At 41.5% G+C, this 19,130-nt stretch overlaps 2 protein-coding genes across 6 annotated transcripts; both read left to right on the top strand.

The window, feature by feature from the left end:
• The first annotated feature begins 2,946 nt into the window (after positions 1-2,946).
• LOC128750503 (ethanolamine-phosphate cytidylyltransferase-like) lies at positions 2,947-10,002 on the top strand. 3 transcript variants are annotated; one of them, XM_053850679.1, is made up of 14 exons: positions 2,947-2,989; positions 3,067-3,346; positions 5,660-5,748; positions 5,992-6,153; positions 6,236-6,284; positions 6,359-6,443; positions 6,709-6,751; positions 6,832-6,978; positions 7,050-7,132; positions 7,203-7,280; positions 7,999-8,064; positions 8,125-8,190; positions 9,008-9,096; positions 9,178-10,002. In XM_053850679.1, exons 2-14 carry the CDS (start codon positions 3,222-3,224, stop codon positions 9,263-9,265), a joined length of 1,170 nt encoding a protein of 389 aa, XP_053706654.1. In that variant the 5' UTR covers positions 2,947-2,989; positions 3,067-3,221; the 3' UTR covers positions 9,266-10,002. The 3 variants fall into 3 exon arrangements, with proteins under 3 accessions (XP_053706654.1, XP_053706652.1, XP_053706653.1); XM_053850677.1 differs by having other exon boundaries at positions 2,973-2,989; positions 6,218-6,284; XM_053850678.1 differs by lacking the exon at positions 2,947-2,989 and having other exon boundaries at positions 6,218-6,284; positions 6,709-6,750; positions 6,840-6,978.
• Positions 10,003-10,496: 494 nt separating this feature from the next.
• LOC128750504 (guanine nucleotide-binding protein G(o) subunit alpha-like) lies at positions 10,497-18,684 on the top strand. Of its 3 annotated transcripts, none has more exons than XM_053850682.1 (10): positions 10,497-10,615; positions 10,773-10,908; positions 12,450-12,541; positions 12,614-12,706; positions 13,360-13,520; positions 15,502-15,630; positions 16,669-16,798; positions 16,901-16,972; positions 17,461-17,548; positions 18,443-18,684. In XM_053850682.1, the coding sequence occupies exons 1-10, from the start codon at positions 10,577-10,579 to the stop codon at positions 18,631-18,633; spliced, it is 1,131 nt and encodes a 376-aa protein (XP_053706657.1). In that variant the 5' UTR covers positions 10,497-10,576; the 3' UTR covers positions 18,634-18,684. The 3 variants fall into 3 exon arrangements, with proteins under 3 accessions (XP_053706657.1, XP_053706656.1, XP_053706658.1); XM_053850681.1 differs by having other exon boundaries at positions 16,877-16,972; XM_053850683.1 differs by having other exon boundaries at positions 10,502-10,615; positions 10,801-10,908; positions 16,877-16,972.
• The last annotated feature ends 446 nt before the right edge of the window (positions 18,685-19,130 follow it).

Below are 19,130 nucleotides of genomic sequence, written 5' to 3'. Positions count from 1 at the left end.
TAAAAAATCACTCTTTGACCTATTTATGGTGTGGAAGATTTCTTTTTTTTTTTTTGTGCCGTCCAGGGTGGGTTTTTAGGAGACACGATCATTTAGATGGCATGATTTCTTTTTCTGTGATCCAAAAAAAGCTACTGGGCGACCCACTTCAGCTAACCTCAGCGGACGTATTTTTGGCCCAACACGAGTAAAACATTAGAGTCATGAAGGATGTCTAGGTGTGCTTGTCCTAGATTAGGAGTGGTGAGTTAGTCATCTGCGGTCCCCGCGGGCCCGCTAAGCGCCCTCTGTCTCGGCGCACCTCATCAAACATCACCTTCCTCAGCAGCATTTCAACCCCGGCACATTCAAAACACATCTCTGGAGGGAAGGCGCTGAGACAAGGAGACAGATGGCTGAAGACGCGCTACATCTTACCGCTCCATCCTGCAGCCTGCACCCCAGTGTCTCAGCACCATTTCGGTGTTGCTCCCCCCCCTCGCCTCCCGTTCCTGTTACCGGTCTGGCTGACCTGTGCCGTAAAATGGCCTCCTCGGACGCCTGCCCTAGACAGGCGTATGCCCTCTGAAAGGTTGATTAATTCAGGAGGGGTGGGGGGCGTTTGGCTGGGTTAAGGTGAGCTGGTGGCCAATCTAGGACAGCATTCTTCATCCTCACCCACTTCTGCAGCAGGTGCCTGCCCCAGTTCCTAGACCCCAGCCTGCTGTACAATTAATGTTGCCATCCCCATCAGCTATGCTCCTCATTTACTGCCTCGGTCTGCCAAAGCTTGGCAAAAGGGGGCGCCGCTCTGCAAATGTCATGGAGGCTCTTGATGGAAGCACTTCTGCACAAGACTGAAGCCATTAAACTGGAAGCACTGGTCATGAGAGACAGCGATTATCTTGCTTAATGTGATCAATATTTTATTTATTCTCACATATCTAATGACAAATATCATCGTAGATGATTGAGTATAGCGTAAATATTAACCACTTTTCTGCTCCCCCAGTTGCCAGACCTTCCTACAAGTGGCCGCAGTGCCCACTTCTCCGACCACAAACTGGAGGAGGTATAAATATTGCTTGATATATTATGACAGAAAAAAACGTAGCTGGTCTGGTTTATCAGTTTATCACAGTATAATAAGCACTTCAGGGACGGAGGGTATGTGGTGGTAGGGGGGGGGAGAAGAATACAGCTTTCTTTGCACTACATCCGCTGGGATGCATTTGGAGCGCAAATAAACTGTCTGGCATGAGCGTGACAACATTTACAGCTCTTTGTTCCGGGAAGACTTTGCATCATAAAGGAAAGTATATACACATATAACAGGACTGTTTGTTTATATCTAGAATGAACTTGAAGACGCTTTATGCCATTTTCTTTGCAATAGAGGCACAAACATTGGAGAAATTTGTGTCAGGTTTATAGGAAAAAAGGGTTCATTTTTAGGGCAGCTGATGCAGCTACTGAACCACCTTGGATTTGTTGTCATTTGAAACTGTTCTCTTGAATTAAATCATGTTGTATTTAGAATTATTATCCATCCATGGGTAATTGATGCCACATCATGGGGGCAGCTGCTGAAGCAAAGAAGCCCACAACAAGCGTGTGTCCCAGAACTGCACGAGACCTCCTCCAAAGGCACCAATCCAAGCAGCGTCTACAACTCAAAACTAAGAAATGAGGCTGATGTCACCTTGTCATTTCCTCCTGCCGTCTCATGTCTTATCTCTCGCACCTGAGGGAACCCTGTCACAATGCGCCTGTGGGTACCAACAAGTTCCAAGTGAGCTTCTCACCGTGGTGAGAAACCGCCAAGAAAATGTGTTTTCACTCTGACCTATTTAAAATGTGCGGCTCTGCAGGTCCAATTTCATCATCATGTCCAGTTGTCCTTGAGATCTCTGAACCTACATCTGAATATTCTCCCTAAGACCCGGCTCTTTTTTGCTTTAAGAGCGCTCAAATTTGGGTCACTTATCAGAGAGGTCTGCTCCGACAGATGTCTTATTGGGTGTGATCTGATTGGCTGTGAGACAACGAATCATCCTTTTATTCCCCGACTGTTGCTCCAGATTCACACGTCGTCCACTGACCTTACAAGGATGCAGCCGCTTAAAACAGGAATGAAATGTGGTGATGTAGAACTGCTACAAAGCAAAAACAAAACAGATTTTCGCATGATATGACTGCTTCCATTTGAATTTGTATACATTTAAATGCATGTTTTTATTTGTTTTCCCTACCACTCAACTCTACACGTTTCAGTCATCCCACCAGGGTGTGGCACACCAATTTTTCTAATTGAATTATATCATAATTATCTGCGATTGAAGTAGCGAGTGCCTTCAACCCCTGCTCCTCTCGATATATGTGTGCATGTCTCCCTCTGCAGGCTTCACGGTGTAACTTCCAACAACCCACTATTTATTTATTTTTCTCATTATTTATTCAGCTCGTTCTACACGTAGTATTGACGTCATTTTGTTTATTTTAAATTCAGAGTATGAAAGAAAATCTGTCAGAGTTCATATATATATATGAACTCTGACAGATTTTCTTTCATATATATATATATATATATATATATATATATATATATATATATATATATATATAATAAGTTATACTTTGCTGATATTTAATAAAAAAAAGTCCACAAAAAAGAGAGAAAGAAAAGAAAAAGAAAGAAAAAAAAACCAACACTATTGGTTTATGATAATATTTTTCCATAAAGTTTTATATAACCTCAATCAATGGTACATGTGCTCGCTTGTGGTTATTTACTTTATTTTAATTTAGCTTAAAATTTTGCTTTTAGATTTTTTTAGAATTGATGCACTAAACTGTATCGGATTGTAGTTGTCGTCACGTGACCGAGCCAAAGGTCGTTATTATGTAACAACATGGCCGCCGTGTGCACCGGCACTCCATCGTACGATACAGCTATCGTCAGCACAATGACGGCACCATAAGCTTCCTGTCAGAATCTTTCAGAATAATGGTATGCACGTAGACATTCTTTGAGCGTGTTTTACGGACACAGCACCTTCCGGTATGTTCTGCTGTCTCTCTTGATAGAGTTTGATTCATGCGACGCCGGTTGGAGGAGGCGTTGTCGCATCGCACCGCCGCTACAGCTGCTGCTGTGGAGTCAGAGACACCGCTGTCCTGCCCTGACATTCCAAAGTGTCGTCCTTCGTTCCGGAGTCACATTTTGCCGCAGTTGATCAGAGATGATCAAAAACGGACACCACCGTCACCAAGCAGCGGCGGGGACGGACGCAGGTTCGATCCCCAGCACTGCTGCCTGCAGTCCGGAGAAGAGAAGGCGAAGGATACGGGTGTGGTGCGATGGCTGGTGAGTTACTGATGCTGCTGCCATTTACATGGACAGATTCACGAATCGAGTACTGTCATCAATGCAGGCCTTACTACTACTACTACTACTAACTTATCCATCACTTGAACTTTGAACTCGGTCCTATTATTGATCCTATATCAGCATCAATGAGGGGGGATATTGACGTCTACGTTCAAAACAGAGCACAAATTACTGACAATGTTTTTTTTTTTTGGAGTGTGGGAGGAAATTGGAGTGCCTAGAGGACCCCTACAGAGAGAGCATTCCTAATAAACTGCACTGACAGGCACTCATAAAACTGAAAAAAACAAATCTATGAGTGATTTAGACGTCATTCATTCATTCAAGTTCTATTCCTGGAGATGAAGTGTTGATAGTGAAATGACATTTGACTATTATTATTTGTGAATCTGTCTTTTTTTTTAACAGTATTTTACCGATTCATTTGTCATGTCAAAATCTGTAATTATAATCTAAGTGACTCTTAGCGAAGAGAGCATTCTTACACTGTGGCGCGCAGCTCTTTAAACCGTTCCACAAATTTCTGGTTGGGATTTTAAAAATGGTCTTTAATGTTGACTGCATGTCGCCCGATTGTTCAGTCTGGGTCTGCAGTCGTGCAAAATAAAGCTACATCTGGGATCAGTGCATTTTTCTCCTGTAGAATTCCTGTCATTGGGGAGTGGCTTTCTAGCTATGCTTCGGTGTGTGGAATGTTTGGGATGCCGGAAGATTTGCCTGGTGGGATGAGCATACAAAAAGGAGCCAATGTCAACTCCGTTCATATCATTGACCCGTCGACCCTTCCAGCCCACACCTGAGCCCGTCACTGTTGCCTCACTGTTCCAAGAAATCTGCTGAGACAACACAGCTGTCTGTTTGTGCCCATCGTCTTGTGAGCTGGCGACAAAGGTTAAAGTCATGGAAGTGTAAAGTCCTCGTGCGACGTGTTGGAAGTGTGGAAACAACACTGGTGCTATATATAGCTGCAGTGAGGCAGCGGTGTTCCCTCTTTTATTGACTCATCAGCCCATTTTCTCTGGACTTTTATGTCTGTGCTTCCACGCTGCACTCAGGCCGGCTTTGCTGTTGGGGTGTCCGTTGACAGGCTGGGCTCATTAATGTTTCATTGTCCTGCAGTGATCCTGTCACGACCCACACCTGCTCACCAAACTACTGTGGCAGATAGTCTTCCAGTCGAGGAAGAGCAAAAGTCTGAAGTAGCCTCCTGCGATTATGTAACACCACGACGTGCCCCACTCTGTCGAAAGACCCTTTTGCTCTTTGGCCCCCGTGTACAAGCACAGATGAGGCAGATCACTACTGTTTTAATCCCCAGTTTTGACATAAGAAAACCCTTAATACCAACATAAACAGATGCTGCAGCAGTGTCCATGCAACAAAAGGGAGTTCAGTATGTGTTTGTGAGCATATACTATGTGTTTGTCTGATACATTTCTGCTTCCCATTGTCTTTAATGTTCTTTAATTTAGATTTTTTTTTGTTCTTATTTAAATTTGACGTGCACCAGTCCAATTGAATACCATTTTTGTCATAGTTTCCCCCATGTTTGTGCATTTAAAAAAAGATATTATGAGTATTTCAACAATATTTCATTGTTATAATGATGCTACTTTCCTGTTGTTGTCACATATATTCCACTAGTTAAAAACACAATATTTACAGTGATATAAAGAGTTTCTATTGTTGGGTAAATATATTTAAATAACCTTCAGATTTATTTGGAATTAGGATGTTGTTTTTAGTTATGATAGCATACAGTCATGCTAAACAAGATGCTAAAAAATACCTTGTAATGATCAATAAAAAATATGAACTAGAAAGGCACTGCATTCCCCACCAACCCTCTCATTTACACCCATTTCTGTCTACCCAAAATCATAGTCTTAACCATACTTGTGTAAAACTGCAATGAGCTCAAAAGGACAGCAGATAGCAGTAGCACAATTGAGGCACACACATTACGGTTGTGAAGAAGAGCCACTCTGCAGGGAATGAATGAGAAAACCTTCAAAATATCACCATGTAAGTTGAATTACTGCAGAGATGTGTTAGTATGTGGTGTTTAATAGAATGAACTAAGGCTGGTCAGATGACTGGTTGAGAGAATAAGTAGTTTATTACTGGTAAATATGTGTCCCAAACTATTACTATTTACTATTCCATCTGGGCACATTCACTCAAACTCCTTTTATTTTTTTATAGGTTATTGAATAGCTTGGTGGAATTTAGAAGCATTTGGAAGCATGTAGAATGAAGACAATGATGATTTTAATTTTCACCTTCCAGCTACGACATGGTCCACTACGGCCACTCGAACCAGCTGCGACAAGCAAAGGCCATGGGAGACTACCTCATCGTTGGAGTTCACACGGACAGTAAGATACAGTTCACTGCCTTGTTCTGTTCCAAACCTAGGACACCGAAATGCACCATGTTGAAATGAAATGAGGTTGGAATTTGTAAAGAACCGCTAACACTTGCTCTGTCTTGTTGTTGGACACAATCTTGTCATGATAGCACATGCTCAGGAATGTTTCGCGTCTCTGCCGAGATAGTCAAATATGTCAATGACACGGAAGGAGCTCAGGTCGAACACAGTGTTGCTGTTTTGTTTCAAGGTGAAATCGCCAAGCACAAGGGCCCGCCAGTTTTCACTCAGGAAGAGCGCTACAAGATGGTGCGCGCCATCAAGTGGGTGGATGAGGTGGTGGAGGGAGCGCCGTACGTCACCACGCTGGAGACCTTGGACAAGTACAGCTGTGACTTCTGCGTCCACGGAGGTACCTGCTCCTGCGGTGTCATGCTAAGTGTGAAACAACAACTAGAGCTTGTGGTTTAACTCAGATGACATCACACTAACAGTGGATGGGAAAGACACGTACGACGAGGTGAAGAAGTCTGGGCGCTACAGGTGGGCGTGGCTTTTTGTCCTGACATGGAAGTGTTTAAGTTGCTGGGAAAGAATGTTCTTGCTGTTCTTGGCAGGGAGTGTAAGAGAACGCAAGGAGTTTCCACCACGGACCTGGTGGGCAGGATGCTGCTGATGACAAAAGCACACCACAGCAACATTGTGAGTCATATTTAAAGACGAGTATGAACAGCTAATCTATTGTGCAGCGTCAAGAAATCAAAACTAGGTTTTTAACAGAATAACATAAGAAAGATGAAGCTGCATAGTGTGCATTTTTATTCATTAATTCTCAAAACTACCTTTTATTCTATTGCTATTGCTTGTATTTTATTCAAATTAACTGTTTTCCGACATTGGAAATGGAAATTTAAGACAATGTATATATATTTTAGACTCTCGTACTTAGTTTCTGATTTCTCTTCAGGACCAGTCAGATTATCAGCAGCACACAGATAACTTTGGAAAGGTAAGTCCCAAATCTTGTAGAAAGTAGATACAAATTGTTGTTGTATGTGGTGCTCACTGCATCTTTTTTCTCGATTATGGGGATCAAAGGGTCAGAAGGGTCACAGCCCCTGGACGGGGGTTTCTCAGTTCCTGCAAACATCACAGAAGATCATCCAGTTTGCTTCAGGTCAGGAGCCCCAATCTGGAGACACCATCATCTACGTCGCCGGAGCGTTTGATCTCTTCCGTATCTTTAAAAACCATTTGCACTGCATCAGTCGACCAGTCAAAGAGGTACCTTAACCAGACTGCGCTCAGACATCGGCCATGTGGACTTCCTGGAAGCAGTGCACAAGCTTGCAGAAAAGCCATACATCATCGTGGGGCTGCACTTTGATCAGGTGAGTCTCTTGTGTGTCTGTGAAAAGCATCTGGTTTCTTACTCTTTCTGTCATCTATTTTCCTTCCAAGGAGGTGAATCGCTACAAGGGGAAGAACTACCCCATCATGAACGTGCACGAGAGAACACTCAGCGTCCTGGCATGTCGGGTGTGTTTTTAGTTTTCAACTCAATGCAGGTGGAGAAACAGGCTGCACTGTTATTTATGAATGACAACCTGTTTGGCTCTAGACTTCATAGGCATCAGCGACATTTAGCTTGGGCTCATTTCAGTTCACACCACTAAGAAAACAATGTGCAAAAAGTGTTGTTTAAGGCGTCATGGCGCTTAATATTTCACAGAATATCTTCTTCTGTACTTAGCAAAAATAAAATGAAAAATTGTTTGACCTTTTTCACCAGTAATAACTACTGTTAAAATTTATATTGACATACTGTGTATGTGTATTATGACAGTTAAACATACAAAAAACAATGTTAGGTTAATATGAGAAATATTCTACCTCAGAGTTTTGTTTTAACTTTCTCACAATTTTTTCTTTTATTTATTGCATTTACAGCAGTATAAAAAATATTTATTTAGATATTGAGGTGATACGTATGTTCAAAAATATTATATTCATAATGTTACTATTTATAGTATTTTATTCAGTATTTTTTCACTCTAAATAATCCTTATTATCAGAGAAATGTGAGTATATATATTTATCATATTAAGACAACATTAAATCTGGTCATTATTGTTGTGGTTTTACAATAATCATGATTTAAAAGATGCCCAACCACATTGACATATTTCAAGAAAGACATTCATTTGTTTGTCAGCCTTTTTTGTCTAATTGCCCTCTGTGTTTTCTTCAATGGTAGTACGTTTCTGAAGTGGTGATCGGGGCTCCCTTTGCTGTCACCAAAGATTTGCTGGACCATTTCAAGGTGCGATCACACTCCTGTCTTTACCACACAAGCATGTACTCAAAAGTCTGTCGCTGGCAGGTGGACCTCGTGTGCCACGGAAAAACAGAAATCTACCCTGACAAGGACGGATCTGACCCTTATGCTGTAAGATAATGACTTGAACTCAACTGCAGTAGATTTTAACCACCTCAAATGACTAATACAGTGGTACCTCGGTTCTTGACCACAATCCGTTCCAGACGGCCATTTGAGAAGCGATTTGTTCAAAATCTGAATCGATTTTTCCCATTACAATGAATGGAAAAAGAAATAATGCGTTCCAAGCCTTAAAATAGTCTTTTGTAGGAGTGATTGTAGAGTGTCTGCTGCAGGTGCGCTGTTCCTCTATGTGTGTGGCCGCTGCATGTGGGAGGGGTTGCCGAGTGAGTGACGTCTCTCCAGAAGTGAAGAGGTGCCCGGTGCGTGTCCAGCTCTGAATGTGCGCTTCTGTGCAGTTTGGCTGTGACAAAGTCATAAACCAAGTCACGCTCTGTGCCAGACTCGCCTCATCCCTGTCCCAGCTCCAGCCCACAACAGGACATCAAACCCTGGAGTGTGGAGAGTGAGCACCTGTGACACTCTACCACGGTCCAGTGCGGAGACAGGAAAGGTTTTAGAACCTCAATATGAAGAAAAAACAGTCAGTAAATGTAGCTAATGGGACACGTCTGCATACAGAGGCTGCGTTATACACAATAACAAAGCGCCTCGTGGGTCAGCTGATCGGTCCGCGCACGTTGTGTTTTTTCCGGCTTTTTTCGGGGCCGTTCCAGTACTGGATTTTCGTTCGAAATCCGAAGCAAAAAAATCTCCAAATTTTTGTTCGAACTCCAATTTGTTCGAAGTCCGGGACGTTCAAAAACCGAGGTACCACTGTACAAGCCACTCTTTAAGATAATGGAAATGCAATGTGACTGTACAGGAGCCCAGGAGGAAAGGAATACTGCGCACAGTTGACAGTGGGAACAGCCTCACCACAGATGCCATTGTGCAGAGGATTATCAAAAACAGGCAACTATAAAACTTGAACTCACTTCTTTCTTTTGGTGAACGTTTACTTCATAGCTGCTCTACCTGTTTGGTCTCATCCAGGCTGCTCTTTGAAGCAAGGAACAAGAAGAAAGAAGCCAAAGAGATTGCTGTGATTCAGGCCATGAAACGACAAGAAGGAAAAGAATGACAGGACGGCGAAGCTGAACGGCCGAGATCAAGCACCATCATTTTAGTGTGGATGAGATCGAGACTCACAGTTTGACTCGATTGTTGCCGATATACTGCGTGTGTGTGTGTGTGTGAGCGTGAGAGCCAGTGATGTTTGTGTTGATATAACAGACATATGCAACTATTTGTTAATAATGAGAAATATATCAAATTTTGTCTTGTCACTGAATGAGAGGGATGTTTGCCTGAAGTATCACTTTCAATTGCTTTTGGTTTAGCATGGAGGGATGATGGTGTCGTGACCTTGCATGATGTTGCTGCTTCTGTCTCACCGACTGTGTGTTAAAACAGGTTGCTGGAATAACGTTTTGGGTTTTTGAAAGTGAGACAGGGTTCTGTTTTACTGTCCAGCTGGTTTTTAATCACCAAACGCACACTGTCGTGAAGATATTTTCCACACACTTTTCCTTTTTAGGTTCTTAAACCAGCACTCCAGCTGTACATGAAATGAACATGAAAGATAGAAATGACGGTGTCTCATTTTTCTGCCGGAAAAACCTTTAACTTTGCTCCTTGTTGTCCACTGGATCATGAACTGACCTCATTTTCAAGCAAATAATCAGAACAGATAATATATATATATATATTTTGTAGATGTGTATTTTACTCCTATTAATGGCAGTACTGACAGTAAAGTTTAATATATAGTCTCTGGGCGTCTATTGATCTCTCTCTCTCTCTCTCTCTCTCTCTCTCTCTCTCTCTCTCTCTATATATATATATATATATATATATATATATATATATATATATATATATATATATATATATATATATATATATAGTTGTCAAAGCTGACCACTACTGTACATATGGACCGGATCACTTTTGTTGACCATTTACAACATTAAAATGCCATGTTAATTCGACCTATCCTCACCCGTTTCTGTATCTGTGTGTGCGTGTTGGTGTAATGTTGGACGGTTTATTTCAGAAGAACAAACACAAAAAAATCCTCCTAACTCACGAGTAGAGTCGAGCTGGATTCGAACCCGCGACCTTATTGCTTTCAGCTTAGTTGAAGCACTTGGTTGTCCGATTAAAATTACTATTGAACAATCATAGCGGGGAAAAAAAAACTTTTTTAAAGTGTATGAAGTGTTTTAAATTCCAACTGGGACTACTTTTTCGACATTTATCTGCGCTTCTGCACGCACGTGCACCCAATCACATCAATAAATCCCTCCGCCGCACCGTCACTTTCTAGCTGGAATTTTTCTCTTGTTAAAATCAAGTTTATCGATCAAACCTGACTGGCAACAGCCCTAAAATGTTTTGCTGTCTGAAGTCACTGCCAGCCTCCATGCAGGTATGTTATTAAGCCCCATATTAACACGCGAATACGCGTATCTTTTGAAAAGTAGTGACGGAGTCGTAGTTTTTTCCAATAATATCCGTCTTTATTTCGCTATTTTATCGTATTTTTTAAAGCGAATGTTGCGCATTTGCACCACATAAATCCTCAGATCTGCATGGGTCTGTGTCTACGCCAAGGCATCACAGAGGAGGCGAAAAAGGCCAAACTGAAGAGCTCCAGAATAGAGCAGGACCTGTGTGAGCAGGCCAAGACTGAGATGAACGTGGTGAAAATCCTCATGCTCGGTGGGTTTGTGAGCAAGAACTATTCCAAACTTCAAACACAGCCTTCCATAGATGTTCATCTCTGCAGGAGTCAGTACATACAGTGGTGGTCAAAAGTGTACATACACTTGTAAAGAACATAATGTCATGGCTGTCTTGAGTTTCCAGTCATTTCTACAACTCTCATTTTTTACTTCTTTGTCACCAAGAACATTCATGAAGTTTGATTCTTATATGACTTTATTAAGGTTAAAATGAAAATGTGACCAAATCTGCTGGGTCAAAAATATACATACAGCAATGCTAATATTTGGTTACATGTCCCTTGGCCATTTATTAAATTTGTTAGCTATCTGACATGGACGTGTTTCTTCAGCATTGTCCACATGTTCTCAATGGGGTTAAAGTCAGGACTTTGGGAAGGCCATTCTAAAACCTTAATTCTAGCCTGCTTTAGCCATTCCATTACCACTTTTGATGTGCGTTTGGGGTCATTGTCTTGTTGGAACACCCAACTGCGCCCGAGACCCAACCTTCGGGCTGATGACTTTAGGTTTTCTTGAAGAATTTGACGGTAATCCTCCTTCTTCATTGTCCCATTGACTCTCTGTAAAGCACCAGTTCCATTGGCAGCAAAACAGGCCCACAGCATAATAGTACCACCACCGTGCTTCCTCCAAACATATTGCTGGGCATTGTGGCCACACAGCTCAATTTTTGTTTCAGCTGACCACAGAACTTTCCTCCAGAAGGTCTTGTCTTTGTCCACGTGATCAGCAGCAAACTTTAGTCGAGCCTTAAGGTGCCGCTTTTGGAGCAAGGGCTTCCTTCTTGCACGGCAGCCTCTCAGTCCATGGCGATGCAAAACACGCTTGACTGTGGACACTGACACCTGTGTTCCAGCAGCTTCTAATTCTTGGCAGATCTGCTTTTTGGTGCTCCTGGGTTGACTCTTAACCCTCCTGACCAGTTTGCACTTTATACTTACAATTGTTTGCACTGTTGCTCTTGGAACCTGCAGCTGCTTTGAAATGGCTCCAAGTGACTTTCCTGACTTTTTCAAGTCAATGATTCTCTTTTTCAGATCTGTGCTGAGCTCCTTTGACGTTCCAATTGTAGCGTTTGTGGGTGTTTTTATCCAATGAGCCCTTTTTAAATAGCATCACAGAAGTCACCAGCTGTAGTCACTCATGATCACTCACAAGAAGGCTGTGCTATGAAGCTCATGTCATTGACACTACTTTCCAAGTCTCCAAAATAGCTCATTCATGTTGTTGTATGTATATTTTTGACCCAGCAGATTTGGTCACACTTTCAGTTTACCCATAATAAAATCATAAAAGAACCAAACTTCATGAATGTTTTTTTTGTGACAAAGAATGATCTGTTCCAATCACTATATCAGAGAAAAATGAGAGTTGTAGAAATAACTGGAAACTCAAGACAGCCATGACATTATGTTCTTTACAAGTGTCTGTAAACTTTTGACCACCACTGTATTTAGAGAATTCCTCTGCTTAGTCAGTGCTTCTACGCATGTTTTGGTCTGGTCCGTTCCTCAGGAGCTGCAGAGAGTGGGAAGAGTACTCTGATCAAACAGATAAAGATCATCCACAGTCATGGATTTTCTAAACCAGAGCTCATCACATTCAAGGTACAGAGTTAAATGGAAATGTTTCAATGGCAAATTCATTATCTTTTCAAAGAACATTTCTCTGGTCTCCAGCCTGCAGTACTTGATAACCTTCTGACATCCATGAAGTTTGTGCTCCGAGGAATGGGCATTCTCAGGATAAACCTGGCCAACAAGAAGAACAAGGTGGGAGGAAGTCAATGGATGCATTCTGTATCATTTGTTATTCTAGTTTTTTTGTTTTTACTTTTAAATAAAGCTTTCAGATTTGTTGCTCAAATCAACAAATCTACACTTTTAGAGCTCTAAATTGAAAACCATAGATGTCTGTTATTGAAATCTAACTTTCCATTTTAGTTACGTTTTCCAAACTACGCTATATTTATTTCACAATATTGCCATAATCCAATTATAATTGTAATTCTTTTTATTGTACACTGGGTGTCACTGTTATGCTGCTGTACAATCTTTACGTTCATGGTTTTAAGCAAATACTTTACCAAGACATTTAACTTGAAATATTAATTTTCCCTGCAACGGTGGTCTTAAAAGGAAGTCTTGCTACATGAATTACTATGAATTGTTTTTTTTTTTTTTTGAGGGGGGCGAGATTTATCTAACAAAATATATTGACATAACAGTGCAAATTCTTAAATGTTTTATGATGCAACAAAAAGTATGATGCCAAAGAAGCAAATAAATGTGTGAAAGCAACAGTAAAATATTGTTTATAAATACAGTTTTTGTCAAATGTTGAATATGTCAGAAAAAAAGACTGAAAAAAAATTGATGGAAAGAAATGGTTTCTTATTCACACATTTGTTTTTGTTAATGATCAGGTCCACGCCCGCGCCATCCTCTCCTGTAGCCAGTGTTTGGGTGAGGACCAAGAGCTGATTCCCTTTGTGGCACATGCTTTCTGTGCACTTTGGGCGGACCAGGGAGTTCGAGCAGCCGCAGCTAGAGGTTGGGAGTTTGAGCTGAACGACTCTGCACTCTAGTGAGTTACAGGATGAAACCACAGTCCAGTGTTAAGCCATCGCTCTGTTTTACCTGTGTTGATGTTGAACCATCACTGGCCGATCACGTGACTAAAAATCCTTGATGTCATTTTTTTTTTTCTTTTGGAGGCAACTTCAACTTGTGTTATTTTTAGTGGTGGGACTTTAATGAGTTAATTGCGATAAATTAAATAATCGCAACTAACACCTTACAATATTTTTATTGCATTTAATCATTCTAATTTTGCTCTCCTTTAAGTTTGCTCTCCAGACAACAGGGAACCTTTGTAAGTGCAGGAGTTCCTGGTCCACTGATCACACTGATGCACAAGACACATGGCAGCTAGGATGAGAACAACAACAAACATGGAGGAATCCCTGAACAAAAGCAAACAAAAGCATCTGTTTGCTTTTGTTCAGGGATGTTTTTCACTACACAATGGCCAGGGTTTCCACTACTCTGAATGTACTTGAAATTCTTATAAAACTGAAATTCTTATACAAATATTTTCAAGACATTAAAAGAGCTTTAGTTTAAATAAGGTGATATAAAAACTTGAAGATAGCCACCATCATAATTTATTGTGATATTGTCAAACCGATGCAAAATAAACAATATTTTGTTTTAAATGTATGTATGGGTCCATCATTTGATTCAGTAATGTACCAAATTCAGTCAAATTGAAATATGTGGATTCTTGTGGCAAATATTCTTATGCCATTAAACTGCGATTAATTGGTCCTCAAATTAATTCGATTATTTTTTTAATCGAATCCCACCCCTAGTATCTAAAAGTTCTGAATTTTGAAATTTGGGCTTGATAAAAGAACTTTTGGCCTGGTCTTGCGGAGGGTGCAGAACTTCTCCGTCAAGTTGTAATGTTCTCAGAGAGGCCAGAGTGAAAAAGTTTCTGTGACAGACTCATTATAAGAATTCAATGAGGTGAGAGCCAGAGAATGATTTAAAACTGGACCGGCTCTTTTTCAGTTCTCACCTTGCCTGCCCTTCATGGATTTTCCCTCTCGGTGATATTGGATCTAACCGTGTCGTGACACATTTTACACCCACAGAACCTGGAGGGATCCTCCATGTCAAATAATATGGTCAATTCTCAGATAAAGTGGTGATTACAGGGCCTGTTTGTGGTCCTCATTCAGGCCTTGTCCGGCTCAGTGGCTGAGCTGTACCAGGTGGTGATGAAGGTGCATAAGGTGTGGATCCTCAATCGTCGCAGTACAGTGTGATGGGGCTTAAAGATGAGTGGACATTGCTTCCACAGACATCCTTAATTCGGGTTGACAGAGAGGCTTTTTCGAGTGGTTTAAGATGACCGACAACTGGTGATAGGTTACAATGAAACCTCACGTGATTTCTAAATCAAGAGCGCCATCTAGTGGCAACATTCAAAACCAAACCACAGTAGGCTCATCTGTATTTAGCTGCTTGAACATAAAATTAAGTCATGAACAATGTGTTTGAATACCAGCCTGACTAAGCTGCAGGTGATATCTTCACATAAGAGGGCGCAATTGGATGACTACCAAATGACGACAAAAAAAAAAAATATTGTCGAAACCAATAAATCGAAAAAATGAATGCGTTTATCGGGCTCACCCGCCGTGTTAACCTTCCATTCACTCCTGGATCCTTGTGAGTTATCTATGGTGTCAAATACCCCACCTGTTTTCAAGGTAATGTGGCGCTTTCAGGGCGACCAGAGAACAATTCACACTCTGCTGCACCATCACGGAGGTGATGGATCCAAGCCCCTCACCCGGCTTGATTATTCACGGTTCAGTTATGATTCTGCACTTTGGCTTTGTCATACTTGAATTGTACCTCAGATGCTCATCCTAGAGAGAGATGCATTTGGCTCAATAACGGAACTCACTAGGAATGAGTCTGCTGTCTGTAAAAAACACCACCAGTTCAGAAAAATGTCTTTTATATCTGGGTATATTTTTCCCTCTTCTGTGCAGCTTTTTTGAAAACATGAGTCGAATTATCGCTCCCCACTATGTCCCCACTGCAAACGATGTTCTGAGGGTGAGGGTGAGAACGTGCGGCATCATCGAGACGCAGTTTCAAGTCAATCAACTGATTTTCCGGTGAGTTACTCTGAAATATTTTACATTAAGTGTTGTCGCTGCTGTCATTCAGTTGAGTTATTAAAGCAATATTTCACTTTTTATTTTTGCTGCTGACATCAGTACCAAAATAGCACCCAAGTTTAATGTTGGTGTGTGGTTCTTTATTGGAAACAATCTGCAAATGAGTCCAGAAAATGGGGTTTGAGGACATTTGGAAACTGAAATATAGAAGGAAAATTATTTATGTTCTGTACTGTATTAGAGGAAACCATTTTCTGAAGACGCAGATGCAGCAGTAGTTATATTCAAGATGTCTAACTATAAGCTCCAAAGCGACAACAGGAGAACCTTTTTTTTTCTTTCTGTTTTGTCTTTGCATTGAATAAACACCTTCAAATTTTGAGGCCACAGTTACGTTTGATGCCCAAAGTGCTGAAAACTGTAAGGTTGATAGCAGACTTGTAACAGTCTAGAAACCCACCACAAAAATGAATATCTGTTGTGCCAGTGTGGTTCACTGAATATAGGGGAGGCATCCACACACAGGTCATCTTTTTTTATTTAATCACAAGTTTTATTATCCAACATACCTTTTTGTTTCATGTAGTACTTGTAAAACAGACACACACAGCTTCTCCTCAAAGTCATTTCCAGCCTGGTGCTCCTTGGTATTTGTTGAAGATTGGAGAACAATCTTCTGACTGCTGTTAACGCTGCTGTTAAGAGGAACCGTCGCCTCACTTGTTAAGTTTGACTTTTGACCGCGGAGATAAACGCTTCATTCTCTTTGACATGACGACTGCAATCACCCACCTGGAGACGGTTCGGACAAAGTGGAGACTCGTTACCAGTGTCACACAGACCTGCAGCTTCGTAAAGAACTGCTTTACAGACTGCTTCTATATTTAACCTCAGAAAACATTAAGGCGACTTGTCTCTCGGCATCAGTTTGTGTAATAACACACACTGGCTGCTTCACTTTGCTTATGAAATACGTTGCCAAACAAGTGTAACAAACAGTAAAACTGCCTTTTCTGATCATCCTCTTCACAACAGGATATATGATGTCGGGGGTCAGCGCAGCGAGAGGAGGAAGTGGCTCCGGTGCTTCGACTGTATTCAGGCTGTGCTGTTTGTGGTGGCCCTCAGCGGCTACGACATGTCCCTGATGGAGGACCCTTCAGTGGTGAGTGTGTGGTTCAGCTGCTTCCATAGATATGAAAGGTAAAATCCATAACTTCATTTGCCATTTTTTTTTACAAAGTATTCTTGCTGCAATATTCATCAGAATCGACTGCAGGAGAGTTTGGATCTGTTTTCATCTGTCTGCATGAACCCCATCTTCAGTCAAACTTCACTGGTGAGGATTTATACTAAGCAAGAGTTGCTCTTGAGGGTCGTATTTAATTGTGCCTAAAGAACAGTTTTCATCTGAAAAAAAAATCTCTCCTTTCAGTCGCTGAGGGCCACTATCTCTGAATTCCATAATGACATGCATAGTGGGTTCCGGAACGCTACTGCCACCTGCTGTACGGATAAGCTGATTTGAATTAAGACTCAGTTATTGTTAAAATTTCTTTTCATTGGTATTTCAGTTCTTAAAAAAGCATATCATTCTCTAGATGAATCAAATGCAGTTCATTAACATGGCCAAGGTCTGTGTTCTAGTTCGGTTTTGAACCTTACAGTCAGGGCAGCAGAGTGACAGCGTCATGTATCCATATGCAGTGAACACGTGCTTCCTCAACACATTTCATATGCACCAGTGGCCTATTTAAATAACTCTCAGAGGTGAACTGCTGTGCACCAGTGCAATAATCACACATCAACTTTTCCTTCTCACTGCAGATTCTGTTTATGAACAAAACCGACCTCTTTAAGGAGAAGATCCTTCATTCCGGAAGACACTTGAGGTTTTATTTCCCAAGCTACAAAGGTATGTTCCCCTGGTTGTGCTCCATCATCAAAGAGTCACTGAGCGTCACATTACGTTCTCAAACAGTATTTTCAAGATAAAACACTCCTTTCGAACCTGTTGCTGAGTAGTAGTACCACATTCCCCACCTTTTCCAGCTGCTTTAGCCAGAGTGACAGTGTATCCCCATTAGCTTGGCTTGCCTGTATAAGGTCAATTGAAAAGTGGTGTTGACAGAACCAGATGCCTAGTCTTTCCGTCTGCTCGGGATGCAAAGAGGCAGCAGCTCCGCCTCTGGTTTCAGATGGATGACAAAGCTCAACTCAACGGAAAACACAGATTTCAGCCTTTGGGTTTTTCAAACCGTGGACCCATCACACGTCCACAGAAGAACTGCAGGCCATAAGTGTGCAGCTGATACCACCATGATTGGACTTCACTGGGTGAGAGGAGGACCACCCCTCAATTTGACAACACGAACACTCAAAGGACAGTTGAGATGGTCATCATCATGGCGGTGAAGTCTGCCTGGAAGCTGGGCACCTTCTTCTCCCGAGACCTTCAGTGGGAGATGATCATCTGCTCTCTTGTAACCCAGGAAGTGTCAGAGTTCCAGCTCCTTCAGCTGATGGTGGTCCAGTTCTTCTCCTCTTTCTTGGAGTCATCACATCATCAATCATTGGAAATGACTGTTTTCCATAGCATTTGAATCGTCTCTGAATCTCCCTGAACACATCAGCTGAGTCCAACCCAGGCGTGACATTTGGAAGGCAGCAGGGAAATCAAAATTCATCCTGAGAGAATAAGGAATTATGAAAAACACTGGCCCCAGCAATACTTTCTGCATGCCATTTGTCGGATCGACCATTCTCCAGAGAGGCTGCAATTCCATTAAAATTCATTTAACTTCGGCAGGAGAGGACGCCGATGTGGACGCTGCAGCGCACCACATCGCCTCCATGTTTTCAGCGCTAAACAAGCGACCGGAGAAACCGGTGATGCATCACTTCACCACCGCCACCGACACTCACAACATCCAGGTGGTTTTCCAGATGGTCATTGATCAGGTCATGAAGGAGAACCTGACTTCAGTTCAGCTACTGTGATGACCAAGCATGTTCCCTCCTTTTTCTTTTTTAATTCTGTTGCTGACAAAAGTTGACGGCCTATTTTTAAAACCTTTTAAATAAACTATTTATTTTCGATACTTGTGTCATGCTTTATTTAAGATTCACAACTTCCAGACAGAAACTGTACAATGATCCATCAGCAACATGAAACTCCGGGACTGGGAGAATCATCATGTACTTAAGGGTGTACAAAAAAGGAAATGAATAAAAATGATAATGAAGGGGGGTCGTGCTGGTTCTTAAATGTATTTAGATTGAAAAAAAAAACATTAAAAATTAGATACAAATGATAGAAAATAGGAAATGGCAAATAAGTCACAAAAATTATGACTGAAAAAGGATACATTTTGGAAACGGGCATTTACAGTCTTAAAAGAAGGAAACGTGTTACATAAATGTCGAATACGTTTTAATACCAGTGTCACTTATGACTGAGCTGAGAGTTCTGCTCTGATATGGTGGCCACACACATG

The sequence above is a fragment of the Synchiropus splendidus genome, chromosome 19, assembly GCF_027744825.2.
Source record: "Synchiropus splendidus isolate RoL2022-P1 chromosome 19, RoL_Sspl_1.0, whole genome shotgun sequence".
Classification (NCBI taxonomy): Eukaryota; Metazoa; Chordata; class Actinopteri; order Syngnathiformes; family Callionymidae; genus Synchiropus; species Synchiropus splendidus.
This window is presented reverse-complemented; position numbering and strand designations above follow the sequence as displayed.